The sequence below is a fragment of the Leuresthes tenuis genome, unplaced genomic scaffold, assembly GCF_036924035.1.
Source record: "Leuresthes tenuis unplaced genomic scaffold, fLeuTen1.0.hap1 SCAF_23, whole genome shotgun sequence".
NCBI classification, from domain to species: Eukaryota; Metazoa; Chordata; class Actinopteri; order Atheriniformes; family Atherinopsidae; genus Leuresthes; species Leuresthes tenuis.
Window position 1 is genome coordinate 19,688,910 of NW_027325377.1, and position 18,990 is coordinate 19,707,899.

Consider the following 18,990-nt stretch of genomic DNA (forward strand, 5'->3'; position numbering starts at 1 on the left):
AATTCACACGTCAGAGTGAAGAAAATTCCTGCAGTCGTGTGTGTGTATGCCCGTGTACTGTCCCACAAACATAAAAATAACCATCAGCAGTGTGCTTTAGCATCATTTAAATGTGTTAAACAAGCTGCCAGCAAAAAAGAGATGACAGAATATCAGAATATCATTAATTAACTGCAATTAACCAATAACTAAAAAATGTTGACACTTTGGGGGCGGCAGCAACATGCTGTGAACACAGCAATGAGATGTGACCTTTTAATTTGGTACAGCATATTTTCCAAGCTGCATATTTATACATCTGGCAGCTACAGGGCAATATGGTTCTTCGTTTGAAGTTGTCCATGTGACCATCCGATAAATCTACTGTAAGCTCATAGTTTATTTTCAGTTGCTTCTGCAAACAGTTGCCTTGACTTAGCAAGTCAAACCTGGAGAAATACTATTCCCTCCACAAATCTAATCGTGATAGGGCTATTATCACAGGCAGTTTTGACCTTTTGCAGTCTTCCTACAAGCTTATATCAATAGCGATAGTGTTGTAGTACAGTTTTGTCATCTTTTTGGCAAGGAACTTCATAAATATAATTCCCAAGATGGTGACCTATTCCTTTAAGGCTGATATTTAAAAGACTGCTGAAGACAAACACCAACTAAAACAGTCAGTACAAATGAAAATAGAAAAACTGATAACAATTAAACAAACATTTACTATATGTGTTTGAACATTTGCAACTATAAGACAAACACGATATGACCAGCTGCAGCATCAATGGCAAATGGATGAGGTCCAGCTTTGCAACTGCTCCGTCAGACATCCACCCACCTCTCTGTAAATCTGTATATTGAGGAATTTCAAGTCTACGCTTTCTATTGATTATTGCAATTACACACTATTACAGTTCTATTATCCTCAATAACTCTCTTTATATGCACAAGATAGGGAAAGGAAGAGGGAAGGTAGGGGGAGAACGAGACAGAAAGTGAGAGCGAGACACTACACAGATAGAAGGATGAAGCGAGACGCTGCACCCAGCTAATTAAAACAGAAACTTTTTGTTTCAACGAGTTGACAGGGAATGAATCTGGCAGGGAATTAATCTGTCTGCAGGGAACAAAATGACAAGTTACACACACAAACTCATGCACATGGGGAGGAGGACTGCAGAGTGTTGTTGCCATAGTTACTGTGTGCGGCAGCACATCATGCAGCAGAATTAATGCAGAGGTGTGTGTTTCATTTAAGCTTTCATTATGTCACCACGCTTGTCTCTTCTAAAATCCACTGGAAAGGAACACAGACAGAGAGGTTGCACTGATAAACTGAAAGCATTCCTGCTGGATCAGTAAAAGTCTAGGTCTCACCGTTGAGGTGATTCAACATTAATTTCATATGCAACTAATGAAAAATTATATATCAAAGGAAAACAAGCACTTACAGTCAAGGCCAAAAGAAAAAGTACCTTTGCTTTGTTTTAAACTCTGACACTGCATTTAACTGTAATGCTTTTGTTTTACAGAACCAACCCTGGGAGTCAATGTGAGTTTAGCAAATTTGGTGTAGAAAAATATTTGAGTGTGTCACGAACTCCATGCTTGAAGTTATTTATTTTACTTTATTTTAATAAAAGTGACAATGGGAGGGTTTAAGTGTTTGGTACTTCAGGAAGAAAAAGGCCTTTACATTCTTCTTGATGTAGGATTTCACATGGTCAACAGTTCGGGGCCACATTTGAAGTGTTCTTTGTTTCATGAGAAATGCTTTTGATTGGTGGTAGATCTGGACTGCAGACCTGGATTCCATTACTACAGAGTCCTGCTGTTGTACTATGCGAACATGGTTTAACTTACTTTATAATAGAAGACCATCCTTTTAAAAGACCTCATATGGATGGCAGCATATGCTGCTCTAAAACAATGCATAGATGTGCAAGTTACCCATGCTATGTGCACATCCCTACCATCACGAATGCCGGCTTTTAAACTGCACTAAAAACACCTTAGATGGTTCCTGTAAAAACACAGCAGCCATACTTTTTAAGACAACTTTTAAAGTTTAATTTGTTAATTCAATGCAAATTCTTAACTCTTAACATCTGATACGTTGGAGTTGTTCTCTTACATATGGTTTAGATAAAAGGTCAAATAAAAGTTATATATTCCGACATATAATCTAATGCATATCTAAACTACATTATGCACTCTTTGTAACTTGTCCTCAAGGTGAGAGCCACAGGAATAAAGAAATAGTAGAACGTCGTTCTCATACTTAAGGTCAATACCACTACAAGTCAGTAAATTTAGTTGTCATCACACCTGGCCCATGTCCATTTTTCATTGTTTTGCCAACAAAACAGAGCTATACAGAAACAAATACTTATGCAAGCCTAAAAATGGCAGCTAACAGTGTCAAATGCAGTTATTTTTTATGAGCTTTCCTTATTTAGGTTGGAAAAATTAGTATTTTAAACAAGGAAGTAAAGATAACCAAAGTTGTTTAGATTTCACCATGAAATGAGCAGGTTTGTTCCTGCTTATTCCTCTAAGTGCACTGCGAGTTTATTGGCATGCTGGGCTTGTAACATATTATTGTACTTTCACAGACTATTTTTAAAGTCCATTCACAGCATTAAAACCCTCCCTCTCTCATCCTGCCCTTTCACAAGGAATTTTTAAAGGAAAACGCTTTAAAAGGGAAACTAGCAGTAATTGCAGCCCTGCATCTGGTAACAAATCACTGTCACTGTAAAGCAGTGTGTAAACCTTAGGTGGTAATACTGTGACAGTTCATATGACTCAATAATGTGTCCATCTAACCTGAGGGGCTGGGGTCTGAGAAAGAGTACAGACGCAGACATGAAGAATCTTTGTTAAAACGGATGGAGAATGTTCAGCTCAAAGTAAGTCTGTGTTTGACTTCTGGAATCAGCACTATATTTGAGCAAAGTAATACAATTTAGGCCCAGCACTGACGATTGTAATTATTTTCTAAAATATTCAAACAAGCCAGATCATCTTCTGAACTGTTTGAGAATGACAGAAGGTTCAGCCAGAGCCTTATCCTGTGTTGGCAGAGGGAAATGGAGTGTAGAAATAGCTCTGGCAATGTCAGAGTATCATTATGTTAAACTGAAGCTGGCTTTTGAAGATGACTGAATACATTAATGGACTAAAGAACATGTCTTACAGCAAAAACATCATTACATTAAATCTCAAAAACCATAGAAACAATCATTACTTAGGAAACTAAGTTTTTTACAAACTAAATGGATGGTTAAAGATTTAACTGAAGTAGTAAGACTATAGAGTCCCGCTATCAATCATTTAAAATGGATTTTGGAGAAACATCTGTGAAAATCGAAGGTAAAAAGATATAAATAACATTAAGCACACGGTATAAAGATGGTGCTCTACACAGTTTGGTGTTAGTTTAGCATACCACAGCACTGAGAAGGACACATTTAGATTAACTTTGGCTAGTATAGTACAGTATAGTAGGGTATTATTTAGCCTTTAAAAGACTACAACATATTTGAAGCATGTAGTTTCTTGGTGGAAAATAAACATCTGAGTTTTGCAGTTTTATTCCTATCAAACTGATTCACATAGAAAATAACTTTTTATGACTTTAGTGCAGCATCAGAGGTAAGATTGCAATCTGCTCTGTTAGTCAAACTGATGTACTGCTGCTTCCAGTTATTACTTACCATCCATTTCTGCAATTTCTTATAATTCTTTCTGCAATGAAAGTGCAGATTAATTCTCTTTCCTTTCATTGCTCAAGCTTACAAATATCATAAAACATTTATTCATAACACTGAGTTCTCCAGCTTTGTGAAAATTGATAACGTGCCTCTGCATATCTATATCGAAACAGCTCTTTCCTCCAGACATAAATCTGAGATACAAGTCTGTTTCTCCCTGAAAATGTGCTCTCCTTTTCTATGTAGTGAAATGTGTTAAGTCCTGAGGAGTTATGCTTAGAAGAAAAGCTTGTGACATGTTTATCTTTAAGCAGCTGGTGTAGTGAGGGAAGATGAGAGGCTCAGTTGACAGTGTATTGCATAAAACAGACAACTTTCTTTGGTATGGACAATGTTGTGCATGAGATTATGATACACAGAACCAGCAAAGATAGATAGAAATACAGCTGCGACTATTATGCAACAAAATATGTCAGAGATTCTGTCCTAAGAATTCAAATACATGACAGTAAGTGTACCACAGCAAAGACATCCAGAAAGACAAGAAGCAGCTCCCACTTCTTAATCCTCATGTCATTTATCTTTGAACATACTCACATACCTAACATCTAATGTAATGTTAATGCACAGTAAGACAACATGTTAGCCCATGATGTGCTGCGCTGAGGTGCAGACTGCAGTGTAAGTAGGTTAGACCCCAGGGGCCCTAAAGACACAGTCTGACTTTCGAAGTTCCAAAGAATTATGACAGGGCTGCAACATCTGCTGCCTCAGAGGAAGACAGACAGTGATGAATGGCCAGGTGCGCATTGTGAGTGTGAAGTGAGCTGCATACACACATACAGTCCAGGAAACAAAAGACGCATACAGTGTGTATACATTTGCACGCACCTACAAGCAGAGGGCTGAGGGACCACTTAAATAAGCAATGCATACAGCTGTGGCAGATGACAATTTCTGTTTATGATGAATCACTTATCAACACTGTGCCAAATTCAGAAACATACATCAGAATGCATGGCTGTGTTCAGCACATACACAAACTGTCAAAAGCATGCTAACTTGTTTGTGAAGGCACACTGTCTAATACCTGTCAACAGCTTTCATATTAATGTGTTTTCAGTTGAATAAATAATCCGCTTGGAAAAGATAAAGATTGATGATTTCTTTCTCATTCAGTGACAAAAGCTCAGGGCTACACAAGCTAACTAGTTAACTTTGAAGGTGTGGCTGAGGAGTTAGTGGAGAAACAGACACAAACATGCAGTTTTGTGGTTAACTGGAGCCAGGCTTCTGTCTTAAGTTCTATTACATTTTATTATGAAATATTACATTAATTTATTGACTAATCTAATGGTAACAATACTGTCACATAAAGCAGTTAAATATTTTTGACTTTGTTTAGGTGCCATGTAACAAAATCTCCTTTAAAACTACCCTTCCCTGTTAGCATCCCCTCCCTTTTCCTTGGTTTGGGCTGAGTCTGGGAGAATAAGGTGGGCTGGGAGCTGCAGGAGTCTTGCGTCCAGTAGGGATTGGTGGTAGGACAAGCTCAACATTGGATCCTGGACGTCTGTCAGAAGAAGGTGACTTGACTATAGCAAGGTGATCGGTTCCTGGATATGGTTCATCAGATCTTTGACCTGATGCCATGTGGTCTGAAATGAGAATATTCAATGTAATACATGCATAGATATGAAAACTTGATGTGGTACTGTTTTGGGAGGGAGTGAAGCACACTCTAGAATGCATGACTTACAGTAACAAGATAAAGATTAAAATTCCTTATCACTGTAACTATATTTTGAATTTAAATGCAGAAAATATAATATGCTAAAGTACATTTTTCCTATGGACACAACATTTTTTCTTCTCTTTTATTTTCTAAATCTCACCATAAATAACGAAACATAATTAATTACCTTTTAAAACAGAGCAATAATCACCTTTGAGTGTTTCCAAGGTGTGTCCCAGGATAGGGATATCCAGAGGTTCCACAAAGGCCCCCACTGAACGGGGAACAGACAGAGCCGAGCTGACACGAGACTCATTTGAGCTGCTTATAAAATGAGGTAGGAGGGGGTCGAGGAAAGATAGGGGACAAGTGACAAAAGTGTAGAAAGACACAAAAAAAATAGATTGAGAAATTTCCACAAAAAGAGGAAATTTTACATGTGGTTTTGAAGTTTTCTCCCCTACTGGTAACAGCATCGGTATTTGTGCTGGAGCCCCCATTGTTGTCACCACTAAGCAAACCAATACTGTGGTACGAAAGTCAGAATGACTCAAACTGTTACAGGTTTCTGTTATATACTTCATGCAAAAATCCAATTAAAAAACAGAAGACAATATGTTGTACAGATTTACTGGACAAATGAGCCCAGGTTTTATCCAACAAATATGATATATATATATCCACAAAATAGATACAAGACAAGCAGAATAAGATTTTGTACAGAAGTAGAAGATGGAAAATTACTAAATTGAGACACAAAACGTGAAAGAACAAAAAAAGGACAAATAGATGCACAATAGCTAAAATGTCACTCAAAAAACAGTAAATGCAAAGGACCAGACAAAGATCCTAAACTGAGTACAAAGCAGCCAAAATTATGTGCACAATCAGACACAAACACGAAGCAGACATGAAAAGAAAACAAACCCAGATGAGGAGCCTTCTCAAAGTGATGGAAAGTACACAAAAAAACAACCAGAAAGAGATGCAAAGTGATCACAAAGACCAAGAGTTGTTTCTAAAGTGACCACAGACAGATATAGAAAATGAAACAAAAAAATTAACAAATCACAGTCTAAAAAAGATGCAATGTCATCACAAATTTGGAGCCTCAACACGGGCGAAATCAGGGGCCCATCGTTTCATAATCTGTCCACACACAGGTAAAAACACATCTCTATCAAGAGTGGTGCCAACATGTAGACAGATTCCTTCATAGACATACTAAAAGGATGAGTAATGCATACTGCACACACTGGGGGCCTGGTTTACTCAGACTGTGATGACAGAACCTGTTATTTAATGTGCATCTAATTTAGCATATATAGAAAATAATACATTTTTACATTAATTGTACAGGCATTGTTGAAAAAAGGCACACAGACGTCATCAGACAGACACCCTTTGTTGTATGTCTGGTTGTTTTAAACAGTCTTGTGCAGTATGCCTGTTTATTTAGTGTAAGTGTGACACAAGGGAGTCAAAAACAGCAAAAACCATAAAATCTGAATTTATGGATGAGTGTATTTGTGTGTATGCAAGTTTGTGTCTGTGGATGTGTGTTCTGAATACTCCCCACACAGCTTGCAGCAGTAAAATGAGCTCTATAAAAATGAACATGTGCTTTACAAACAGGCCAAGGGAGTCAAGAATGCTACTAGAGAAGCAGTTTCCTCCTCTTAAATCTTCACTTTATTATTATCATTGCCCTTAATGACACAATAAAAACTAACTTTGGATACTTTTACCTTTTTATAAATCGTTTAGCTATTTTCAACCTAGAAATCATGTACAGAGCAAAATATCTGTGCATGTCTTTGCATCTGTTATTCTCGTACTTTAACTTCAGGTCCATCTTATTATTTATTAGTTATAGTTATTTTACTGACATTGGCTGAGTATGAGAGCCTGCAACTGTGCATCTCTGTGTCTTTGTGCTTGTGTGGACACTACCTACCTGGTATCCTCATGAAAGTGGCTGCCAGGATTCTGATTACTTAGTGATGATGGTGCTGTTTGAGCAAAACTGAGGAAAAAAGAGAAATTACTTTAACTTCACTTGAATACTTTTTTCTTTTTTTTTTAACAATATCATTTGGATGTGACTACAGGTGGTGAATGTGTATTTTAGGAGTGAGTATGGAGTGAATACAGAGTACTACTAGAAGAGTCAGTCATATTAACAACCAGTTATAGTCTAATAATTTGGACACCTGCCACTTCACTCCCTGTATCCAACTCAAAATACACCATTAAAATGTAGTTATTGTAGGGCAAGTGCTGCAATTATACCCATTTGTCCCAACTGAGATTGCTCACTTAAAATTAAGCACTTGGAGTGCGGGTGGAGTGTCTGTCTCTTATTTGTACCTTTTGAAGAGCTGGCTGTAGACCCCTGCACTCCTCCCCACTATAGCATCCCTCACCAGCTGCTCTCGCCTCCTGATAGATGCTTGCTCCTACAGAGTAAACAGGCAAAGAAAAGAAGAAGGGTGAGTGGAGATTATTAAAGAATGTGAGAAACAGAGGAATTGAACATTGAAGTGGAGGGTGATTAAAAAGGAGAGGAAAGAGGGACAAAAGTGATGAAGCTAAGAAGCAGGACAAGGACTGATGATGACTATAGAAGATTAGTTTCCCAAAAAACTGATTCTAGAAGCATGTTGAAAATTCACTCAAATGCTTCATTATGAGAAAGGCATGTTGTGACTCACAGCAGAGGCCTTCTGAGGAATGAGCTCTGCCTGGATCTTGGTAAGATACGGTCTACAAGAAGAATCTGAGGGCTCAAGAGCTGACGCAGAGTCTGATGTAAGTGACCCTGACCCCAACAGTGCTGAGGGTGGCTTCTCCTCTGGATCATGACCTGAAGCCAAGACAGACATATTATTTCTCTGGTGGAAAATCACCAAATCACTAATTAATGACCACATCAAAGAAAAAAAAGGTAACAGATGCAGAAGAAATAATAAAAAGTCATTGGATTCAAGACTGAGACTTCCATAATTTGACTAACTGCATCTTTGCTGTGGACCTGTTAAGTCGATCATCTCATTTCACTGAAATGACCAGCTGGAAAACCCAGAGCACTGGCATTTAAAGTTGATGTTACTTTGACACGTGCAACCTTTCTAAGCATTTTAACAAAGCAGGCTGTTTTTGTGGCACCAGCAGGACCTGTATAATACCTGGCAGGTGGTTAATGCTGAGCCCAATGACTGCATGTTGCAGCCTGCGTCTTGCTACACAAGGTTAATATCATGATGTTTCAGTTCTGCTGATGATGACAGAAACTAAGAAACACAGTGACACCTGTAGAGGTGCTGTCGAGGGATGTGCTGCTGCTGTTCTCTCCTTTCTCCTCCTCCAGCAACAGGTACTCCTTCACTACCTGCCGCAGTATCTGGAAGGCTTCCTCTAAGTCATCTACTCAAGCACACACACAAATACACAAAATAATTCTGATTCACAACTGGACAAATGTATTTACCATCAAACAACAATTAATCAAAGATGTGGCCAGGATGACCCCAGAGTAATGAGGTACTAGCATGCAGTGCATAAAAGTGATGAGTGTCACACGCTTGTTCTATGTTAATCTCATTAAGAAAACAGCTAACATGGCGGAACGCTATCATGGGGGAATATAAACTCAGCTATCCTGCAGCTATATGCCTTTGATACATGTGGTAATTGGATTGAATTTTAGTGAGGGGACTTAATCCATCTTACAGTATGCTTGGACTGCAGTTTGCAAGACACCACAAGCTGCCCATGAACATAGCAATTACACCAAAGCTTCTAACTTTTAGTATCATTATCATAAAATCAAAATGTTAAAAAAAAAAAGAAATGGTTCAGTGACAAAGTGATTTCTTTCAGTACCACAAGGAACGACATTATCGAAGAATCCCAGACGCTGCTTGTTGGTGTCGGCGTAGAGCTCTATGCGTGATACTGCAACATCAATCTGGGCTGAAGTATTGAGTCCACGGCTTTTTAGGTGGCCTATGAACTTCTCTACCTGGGCAGGGATGAGCAGGATGCAACGAGGTTCAAAGTAGCTCCTCTTAAAACCAAATACGCCCTGCAATAATAGGCAAACAGTTATGCATTTCATGACAAAGCAGTGATATTCTTCTTCCTGACAATTGAAGTTGCTTTTTATGTCTTGGATTCAAAGAAAAAAAAACAGAAAACAATACAGATCTATTTGGCTTAATTGGCCACACGCAATATTAGTTGAATGGTATACACCCACTCATGAGTTTTCCACATGTGTACCTCCAGCTCCGTATGCAGACAGCAGGCAAGACCCTCTCTGGCCAAGTCCTCTATGACATCTCTGGTGAGACCGAATTGATGACCCCCATAATGCATGGTCTGAATAAACTTACCCTGAAAGTAAATTTACAGTTATGAGGAAAAGGAATAAGAGATCATTTTATTACCCCACTATCATGTTCTTAGGACAGTTTCAAGCACCACTTATCTCATAAAATGGACTTCATAGATGACACACGCACACACAGTTACAACAAGTCCTTTCAGTATTAACAACCTGAAGCTATTGGGCCACCTGGGAGCTGAACTTTTGACCAGGTAGTCAGGACAAAAATCTCTTTGTTACTTCTTTCATGTGACCCTCTGACCTTTTTGACTGCCTTCTTTTTTAAGCCTTTCTATTTAAATTGCATAATTTATCACTCTCAAGAAGCTTACGGTTAAATCCAATACAGTTCACAACATCAAACAGCGGGGAAGAAAAATTCTTGTTCTTTGTTTAGTGATTGCAGAAGTCCAAAGCAATGAAGCTGGAAGTGATTGTTCTTTTCACCATAATAAAATGTCAAATAAAAATGATATATATTGTGTTGACTTCTTTAAAATCTGAGTGTAGTCAATCAAACATTCACACATAAGCCAATAGCAGTAAAAAAGGGTGCCAGGTCATCTAGCTTTGCTTTATTTTGTTTATGCAGGAACAGTGAAGAGAAAAACCGTCAACGGTGACTGAAAATAAAGTATTTCAAATTAGTTACATTTTACATAAGAAGTGTGTCAAACACAAGTGTTTTTCAGGGGTTCTAAATGCAAAGAGAAGAGCCCATCTGAAGACTGAAGGCAGCAGCTGGACACATGAAAAGTGAAAGCATGAACAGTAGGAAATTGAGGGCAGAACGGCAATAAACCAAGTTGCTGGCATCAGAAGAATGGAGGGTGGAAAAGAATGCAAATCAAATAAGGGGAGGCGCAGATTGTAAAGTTAACCTCTGTTGGCGTAGACAAAAGGCATCAATATACGCATCAAAGCCCTTCCTGTGTAAATCACTACGAGACCCTGTCTGCTGTAAATAATCCTCCCCCCTCCTTACATAACAAGTACCTTGACATGGGAGACACAGTGGAAAAAAACTGTGTCTAAGACCAAAGATCTCAGCCACACATTCCACTAAGAAAAATGTAAGTTTTGTTATCTTCAAAGCATTACAGCTGCAGTTTCAGTTATGAAAAACATCCAGGTGTGCGACTACTTTTTGTTAAGTTTTCTGAAATCTTGACTAGTGTTTGCATCCTGCCGGCTTTATATGTGCTTGTCAGGTCTCTCCGGCTTATAATCATCACTTACATAGACAGAGTTGTATGGTACGCTCTGATAACCCATCCTGAAATTGAATCAAATTAAATTGATATAGATGGGCATTAAAGCTTTTGAGAAAAGCTCAATCCAGAAAAAAAAAGTATCATTAAAAACATCAGCCAGTTATAGTAAAATCAATTCACCCAAGGAAAACTAATTATCTCAACTACACAACTCATTAAAGCCAGTGAGGGTAGTCGATATGAAACTTGCTGAAGGAGGTCTGTGGATCTAAACCATTTTAAAAAAATCATTTCGGAAATCCATTGTATGTTAAGCTGGATGGTGGGCAGGTATTAATTTAAAGTATGTGAATATTTATGACACAGAAGATCTGAAAGTATCCCGAGCCCATCACTCAAAAAATCTTCTGCAGTGTATTGATGGAAAAAAGACACATATTTCAAGCCAACTCACCATGTGAACCATGTTCTGAAAGTCTTCTTCACTGACAAAATGGTAATCAATTCCATTCTCCTCTCCATAGTAGGGCTCCCGTGTGGTGTGACAGATTCTGCAAAGACAGATAAACACTCACAGTCGCTAGAGTTGCTTGTGTCATATCCAACCATTTGATTTACAAAGTGTAAGTATCTAAAAAATCCAAAAAACACAACCTTGAAAGAGGGCCTATGGCAGGGTTAAGGGTTAGTACTAAATACTGGCTTAGAGAATGTTCCAGACAGTCAAACCTACTTCCAGGTGAGAGCCAGATCCTCTGCACATGCTCCCCACCCCCACATTCAATATGTTCCTAAGGTTCCTAAGCCATATGTACTGTTTGTGATCGTTGCCAAAATTTGGAGTGGGTATTGGTCAACACAAGTCCCCATTTGTTCATGGCAATGGGGGAAAGCTTACATTCTGTCTCAAACCCACAAGGTAGAACAGGAGCAAAGATCCTGATCTGTCTGACTGAAGCTTCATACACATATAAGCTAGCTCGGGTGAATAAGAGAACTGATTCAACTGAACACTGAATCTGTGCTTACATGGCATGTGAGAACTGTACCAAGACACATTTAATGTTCTGGATTACTAGGCTATTTGTATATAACATATTGATTCATGCTAAGACGTAAAATTAATTAAGAATCTACAGTTTGCAGGTCTGTACAACTAATGGTTTTGATGAACCTGACCCGAATCTATGGGTTTCATGATGGGCAGCTGTTCACAGTATTTTGCAACAGTGCGTAAAACCTATAAAATAATATATATAAGGAGCTGTTTTATTGGCACAACAAAAGGAACTTTGAGATTTAGTATCTCACAAAATAGTTCATATCAAATATCTTAGCAGGGCAAGTACTGCTGGGTGATGCAATCTCAGACGGCTCGATATGTGACTTTACTACGTGTACAGAAATGTTAAGACTGACCCATAACCAAAGTATTCACTGAACTCTTGACACAGCCTGTGAACCAGATCTCTTTTGCCACAGCCTTGGGGACCCGTCAGCACCAGCACAGGGTAGGGAGAGTCAGCACTAGGCAGTGTACTGCACAGAGAAACACACACACAGCCTCACACACAGGATTTTAATTAACTTTCATTTGACATGTTCTGTCTTAGCTTCCGAACCAGTTATCTTCTTTTCCAAGAGATGGGTGTAAGACACTGTGATGCTGAATGGAAACCCCCATTGTTCTTAAAAGCCTCTCCAACAGTCAATATGAACAGAAGCCTTGTGGGCATTATGAATGTGCTCTTTCTACTGAGTGCAAAGAATGGTAAATTGACTGTAGTTGCAGCTTTTATTTGCTGATGATGGATGTTTTAAAAAGAAAAGTGCTGATATGAACAAATTTTTCTTCTTTTAGAGAGAAGGTAATACAGCAGCACTGCAGAGAAATTGCTTCTAAAGTTTGAAAACAGCTATCTTGTTGATGAATTTGACTAATTATAATCCCTGAAATGTTTTTGAAACCTTCATACTAGTAGGTATAGCTCATAAATAATGATAAGAAAAGGCTATTCCACTAATAAACATCTGTAGAAACGTTTAAGTATTTGTACAAACCTATCATAAAGGACCTGGGGCTGCATCAACTGATAAACTAGGAGGGTCATGTGATCCCTGAATGCCACCAAATCCAGTGGAGGGTCATATTTGTTTACTGATGCCACCTGGAATTTAAGATTAGTAATCACGTACCATATAAACAATCCACACATAAATAACATAAAACTAAATATAAAGAACAATGAAACAACATCACACCTTTTCTTCAACAGTGACTTTCTCTTGGTCCAGCATAGTTAGATGTTGAAGGAGGAAGACAACTGCCAGCCTGTAATCAGGCTGCTCCTACAAATTATATCCATGGGGCACAAATAGCAAAAAATATGAGGAAACTACTCTTCAAATAAAGTACTTTTCCTTCGGAGCTTTCACACAGAATTAAAAGGTGCGAGGGTAAAACACCAATATCTTTGATAAGCCAAATACAGATGGAAGGCGTCATAAAAGCTGGATTTCTTGCAGGAGGACATCTGCCATACGCAGCACATTCTCACACATTAAACGATGACAGTAATGGGTACAGTCACCTGCACAGGGTTTCCAAACAGATTGAGGTCCCTCAGCAGTAACAGATCATGAATATGCTTACATTCTTGAATTTCATTAATCTGAAACAAAAATACAAATGAGTGCTCATCACAGTTTTAATGTATTTTCAGATTGTGCTCGTACATATACTTTAATAGGGTGTGTTCACCACTTTGTGGACTGTTCTGTTAACGCTGTACTTTAGCTTTTATTTTCATGTGTAAAGAACCACATGGCAGGGTGGCTTAAAAAACGCTGACATTTAGCATTTGAAAGAGGTCCTTCTGACATTTCAATCTGATCAGTACCTGATTTTTCTCCAGGTTGATGGAGCCTAGTACATGGAGGTTCTGGAGGCCTGAAAGACTGGTGATGCGATTCAGAGACAAATCAAGAACCTGCAGGCACTTCACATTCTCTAATCCTTCTATCCTTTCCAACTGGTTCCCCCTCTGAACATGGGCAGGAGAAAAAGATCAATTTAAGGAAGCAAGTACATCATATGAATGCATAAGTATGCATGAGTGGCTTCCCACTGAGTTCTATACATTCAGTTATTCTCCAAAGATATTACATGCCATCGTCATTCTGCAGGGTGCCTGAACTTTAGATCCTGTCAGTATCGAGCTGAGTAACAGTCCTACTTCTCTGCTAAATCCTGACAGGCCAGGACTGACAGCTTAACAGCTGGCGGGACACTAGCACAGCACGCTAACTAACTGAAGAACAAGACCTGGGCACCCCTCTCTTGTCAACCTGATTCTCATTCCATTTCACTTGACAAAAGTTGTTATGTAGCTGTTTGGCCACACTTCATCGTACTCTTGCCAAGCATGCTGCCTGGCAGAGGGCTGTTGTCAGCGGGGGTGAGTGACCGTGCTGGTCTCTGGAAGCAATGGGTCGGTTCTGTGATGGGCCGGGAAACAGGTTGGCAGACAATGCCATGTTGTTTAGGGAGGCTGCATGTGAGGAAGAAAGGTCACGATTGGGATTAGATGGATGCTGGATGGATAGGGCATGCATGTAGGCTGAATATGGTCCAGGCTCACTCAAACACCAACAGCTGGTCCCAAAGCAATGCTACAGACAGGGGCATATGCAGCCAAAGTGATGGCTGTTGACAATGAGGAAACACTGATAAAGGACCAGAACACACATGTGAGCACACATGAGCACACACACAAGGAAAGAGAGTGAGAGAAAAGGCCTGCTGTTGGACCATATGGTGATTTTCAAATAAGGAGCCAGGATTTCACTAAATGCAAAAATGTGCCAATAACACAAACATAAAGAAATACAGAGGAAAAGACAAGAGTGATAAACAGATACATGCACAGTCAATACACATAGGACAGCAATATCACAGCAAATCCATACAAGAAAAGAGAAATACCTCCAATGGCAAGGGAAGACACAGGAGATTTCTGTTCTCATATGCATTCTTGTAAATTCAACCTTGTGTAAAAATGTCTACGTATAAAACTGCAACTCTTCATCACATTTCTGACTTTGACTTCAGGCAGTAGTAAAAAAGAACCTACAAGACAGAGGTGTGTGAGAGGAAGACCATGCAAGCTGTTGATCCTTGAGATCCTGTTGTGTGCCAGGGTGAGATGAGTGAGTCTGCAGCATTGCTGCAGACCGCTGATCTCACTGAATTTGTTGTCTGAACACATGTTAAGAACACAAAACACTTATCTGTGAATGATATACATACATCCCACATCAGCAAACGTTGTGACAGCATGGAAATGCAACAAATAACAATGAATAAATAAACAAATTTACTTTTTTATTTCACTCCAGATGGTATGAACCCAAGATAGTTCATGTTTTGTCTTGCCAAATTCATGTTATTTCTTAACATGCATCCATTTTTGCATTTTACACCTGAGAAATGTGGTGAGGTTATTGTAATTACTTATTAGTACAAAAGCACTAGCCACGAAGGTATAGTCTCTGAGGGGCAAAGATGGGAACAAATCCCGTTCCAGTCCAATATATGTGTGAAATCATTAAAATGTTTGAAATACAATATTCCTAAAATAAGTTTGGACCGCCTAAGCATATTTCTCCCTCTTCAGGGAACATTATCAACTTATGTCAACTTTGTTGCTATGTGGCCTCAGAGGCATCTGGAATGGACCATCACACAGTGGACACATGCACTGCGGTCAGACCAAACAGTATTACAGATTTATTCTGGAAGAAATGGACGCCATGTGCTGTGGAACAAAGACATACGTACATCTTTTTATCACGACAATGAACATTTTTTAAATAATTGGAACACATTACAATTGAATGACTGCAGACATATAGAGGACAGGTACTGAACTGACCCGTCTGTAGTCCTGAACTGTCCCAAAAAGAGAAAGTGTGGAGAATTTTCAAAAGAGAAATGTGACAACAACCTCATCCAGTTGAACTATTGTAATTTAGTTCAGTTCAATTCAGTGGATTAGGGTACTGATGTATGATCATATTATTATGATCATTGCACCATCTATTGATAAGAAACACTGCTGTCACTCCTCCTTTATTGTTACCTCTCTGTCTGCAGTCTTTGTTAGTCTCGGTTATGGTTCCAAAGCTCGTTCATTTCATCTGCCATTTCATCTCCCCTTTCCTATGACCACCCAAGTAAGAAATGGGTTCGACTTCCTCTTTCTTTCTCTCTATTTTGTTTAGTCTCTGCATCCTCAACATCTTCTCTCTTCAACTCATGTGATTTTTGGGTCTTACTCAGGCATAACTTTCACTTGCTTTTAGAAACTCAACCAGCTGCTTCCAGATACAAACAACTTTTTTCCGCTGGCATGGTTACGCATCATGACAGATGTAGTAAAAGTGCCAGAATAACTATCAGAAGTCATCACAGCAGAACAGCTTTGAAACCAGCACAGAAATGTTTCAGAATTCAGTGTTTATAATTTAAGTCAAAGTACTGTAAATTAAAAAATCAATGCATTTTTCTTTTCATTTTCCACTTTTTATGATTTGGGCTTGCAGCTGAACATGCATAAGTTACACCCTAAGTTATGTTATCAAACACATTACGCACAGAGTAACATGTGTTTGGCTAAAAACTTTGGTCAAATCATTTTGTGGCCAGATGACTGACAGAGAAGGAGGAAAATAGTACACATCCATATGTATGAATGATTGTCAGGATACAGTCCAGATTCAGTTTATACAGGGATGCATAAGCTGCCAAGTCCTTCATTGTTGTCATATGGTTGTGGGAGAGATTGACTTCCTGAAAAAGTAAAAGAAAAATAGGAAAGAAAAAGCTCAATTGTAACAAAAGTCTCAAAAAAGTCACAAAACCTAGAGAACAACTCACTGAAAAAAAAACTTCAACTAAACCCATAGAGGATAGAAAAGATTTTGCTAAAGTTCACCGTATTTCAAGGGCAGGAAATGCCTTGTAAGCATATTCAAAGCGACTACAGATGGGCTATGGAAATCCAGGCTTATCTTGAGGGAATAGCACCAGAGTGAGGCCCAGGCCACCAATCAAATGTTGTCTTTTACTGTCAGCTCAAGGTCCTGCGTTACCTGTAGGTTCTTGGGTGGGTGGAATTCAAAGAAGTTGGAGATTTCATTGTGAGAAGCATCCAGGAAGACGAGGTGCGGCATGTGGCTGACGCAGGATAAGTCTTGCAGTGTGTAAAAGAAGGGAAAAAATAAATAAATAAACTGCATCTCAGCTACGAGAGCTAGGACAATATGAAAAGCAAAAAGTCACCTTTAATTTTGTTGTGTGGCAGTTCCAGCTTTTGAAGATGCACGTAATGGCATAACACAGATGTGTCACAAAGATTGCGACTCTTAAGAAGAGAATACAAACATGGTTAAATGCTGATCTGCCTCGGTTAAATACAAGAGTCGTTAAACATGCAAGCTACATAACAAATCAATAAATACAGTCTTGGTTTTCATCTCACAGGTAGAGAAAGGTTGTGGCACATGTGCTGCAGTCCAGTGCCAAAACGTCCAGGTTGGGATACTCTGTCAGACACCATCTCATTGGTTAAAACGCCATTCTTCTGTTAGATAAATAACAGTAAGTCTAGTTAACATAGTATGTTCAGGACTGTCATCTGCCCACAGTAATAATAAAGTTGCAGTATTTGAAAATAATGCATAAGGCTCCCAGTTTCCCAAACATGCACATAATCGAATTTTTTCTGCTTAAGCAAGATGCTCTACACTCTACCTGCTGATCATGCATCCCGCATAAATTGCAAAAAATAAACCATTTGACCTTGCTGTGTAGTTTTACTGCACAAGGTTACCTGCTTTACTTGTTCCGTAACGTGATAAATATGGATGACGTGAGTATGGATTACATTTTGGAATATATCTAAAATAATACATCTATGTCAATATGGCCGAGGTGTAGCATGCTGAAGTTCAGCTTCTTCAGATTATACTTTGGAACACCGGCACCAACACACTGTTAGCCAGTCTTCTTTTAAGCTTATACAAAAAACTGCGTCCCATCTTTACCTCCATATCTCCGTTTTCCTGCAGCTCCACGCAGTTGGAGGTCTCTGCTGAGGGAGCGTTGAGGGACTCTGGGGGGCAGGAAATGAGTAACGCAGAAGATTGTTGATTTAGTGTTTCCGTCATTTTTGATGACTACAAAAAAAACCAAAAACATATAGGCCTAATCCTTCAATTGGCTGTCGATTGGTATGTAAATCGTCAAAGTGGAACGTTTGTCCAAGAAAAAATCTTAATTATCCATTAAGCTAACAAGCAACTTAGCTTTTCACGTAGCGCATCGCTTGTCGTCACCTAGCAACGGAGTATCAGGTGAACGGCATTGTGGGCTCCGTAGTTTTCACCCGCAAATCACATTTGACGGATGTTCTATGGATTTGTAAGGAGAAAATAATCAACCAATTGTGGTGGTTCAGAAAACATATTGAAAAATGCTAACCTATTAATGAGGGAAGCCAACAGTGGGAAAGTAAGAGTTAAAGCTGTAATGTAATGTTGTGCTTGGATTCTGAGCCAGAACTCAGTGACATAAAATCACAATAGGGCTTAAAATACCATCAGGTTATGTAAATATAAGGTGAAAGAAGAATCCACCACGTGGATTTATGCCAACAACACTTCTTTAGGTGGTATGCCCTGTATGTTTACTTTTCCAATACACCACACCAGTAAGCACTTTGGAATTAAAAGCCATGCCACATAACACATCAAACGTGTCAGCTTACGTGTTTCCACTAATATTCGTTTTGGATCTGACTTGCTCTAATGACATGTGCCAGAAATCTCTCAACACCGTCAAAACAGCAATAGACTGTTGTGGAATAGGCTTATTACGTGTTTGAACTC

At 38.9% G+C, this 18,990-nt stretch overlaps 1 protein-coding gene across 1 annotated transcript; it reads right to left on the minus strand.

Moving 5' to 3' along the window:
- Nucleotides 1-4,851: 4,851 nt before the first annotated feature.
- lrguk (leucine-rich repeats and guanylate kinase domain containing) lies at nucleotides 4,852-18,270 on the minus strand. The gene is given in 21 exon segments (XM_072377342.1): nucleotides 4,852-5,171; nucleotides 5,173-5,344; nucleotides 5,648-5,757; nucleotides 7,394-7,462; nucleotides 7,807-7,895; nucleotides 8,151-8,302; nucleotides 8,749-8,862; nucleotides 9,322-9,523; nucleotides 9,721-9,834; nucleotides 11,495-11,591; nucleotides 12,460-12,579; nucleotides 13,102-13,208; nucleotides 13,303-13,389; nucleotides 13,632-13,712; nucleotides 13,941-14,084; nucleotides 15,174-15,298; nucleotides 16,810-16,891; nucleotides 17,194-17,294; nucleotides 17,384-17,465; nucleotides 17,583-17,684; nucleotides 18,148-18,270. Coding segments are annotated over 21 exon segments (2,310 nt in total). The 3' UTR covers nucleotides 4,852-5,134.
- Nucleotides 18,271-18,990: the final 720 nt, after the last annotated feature.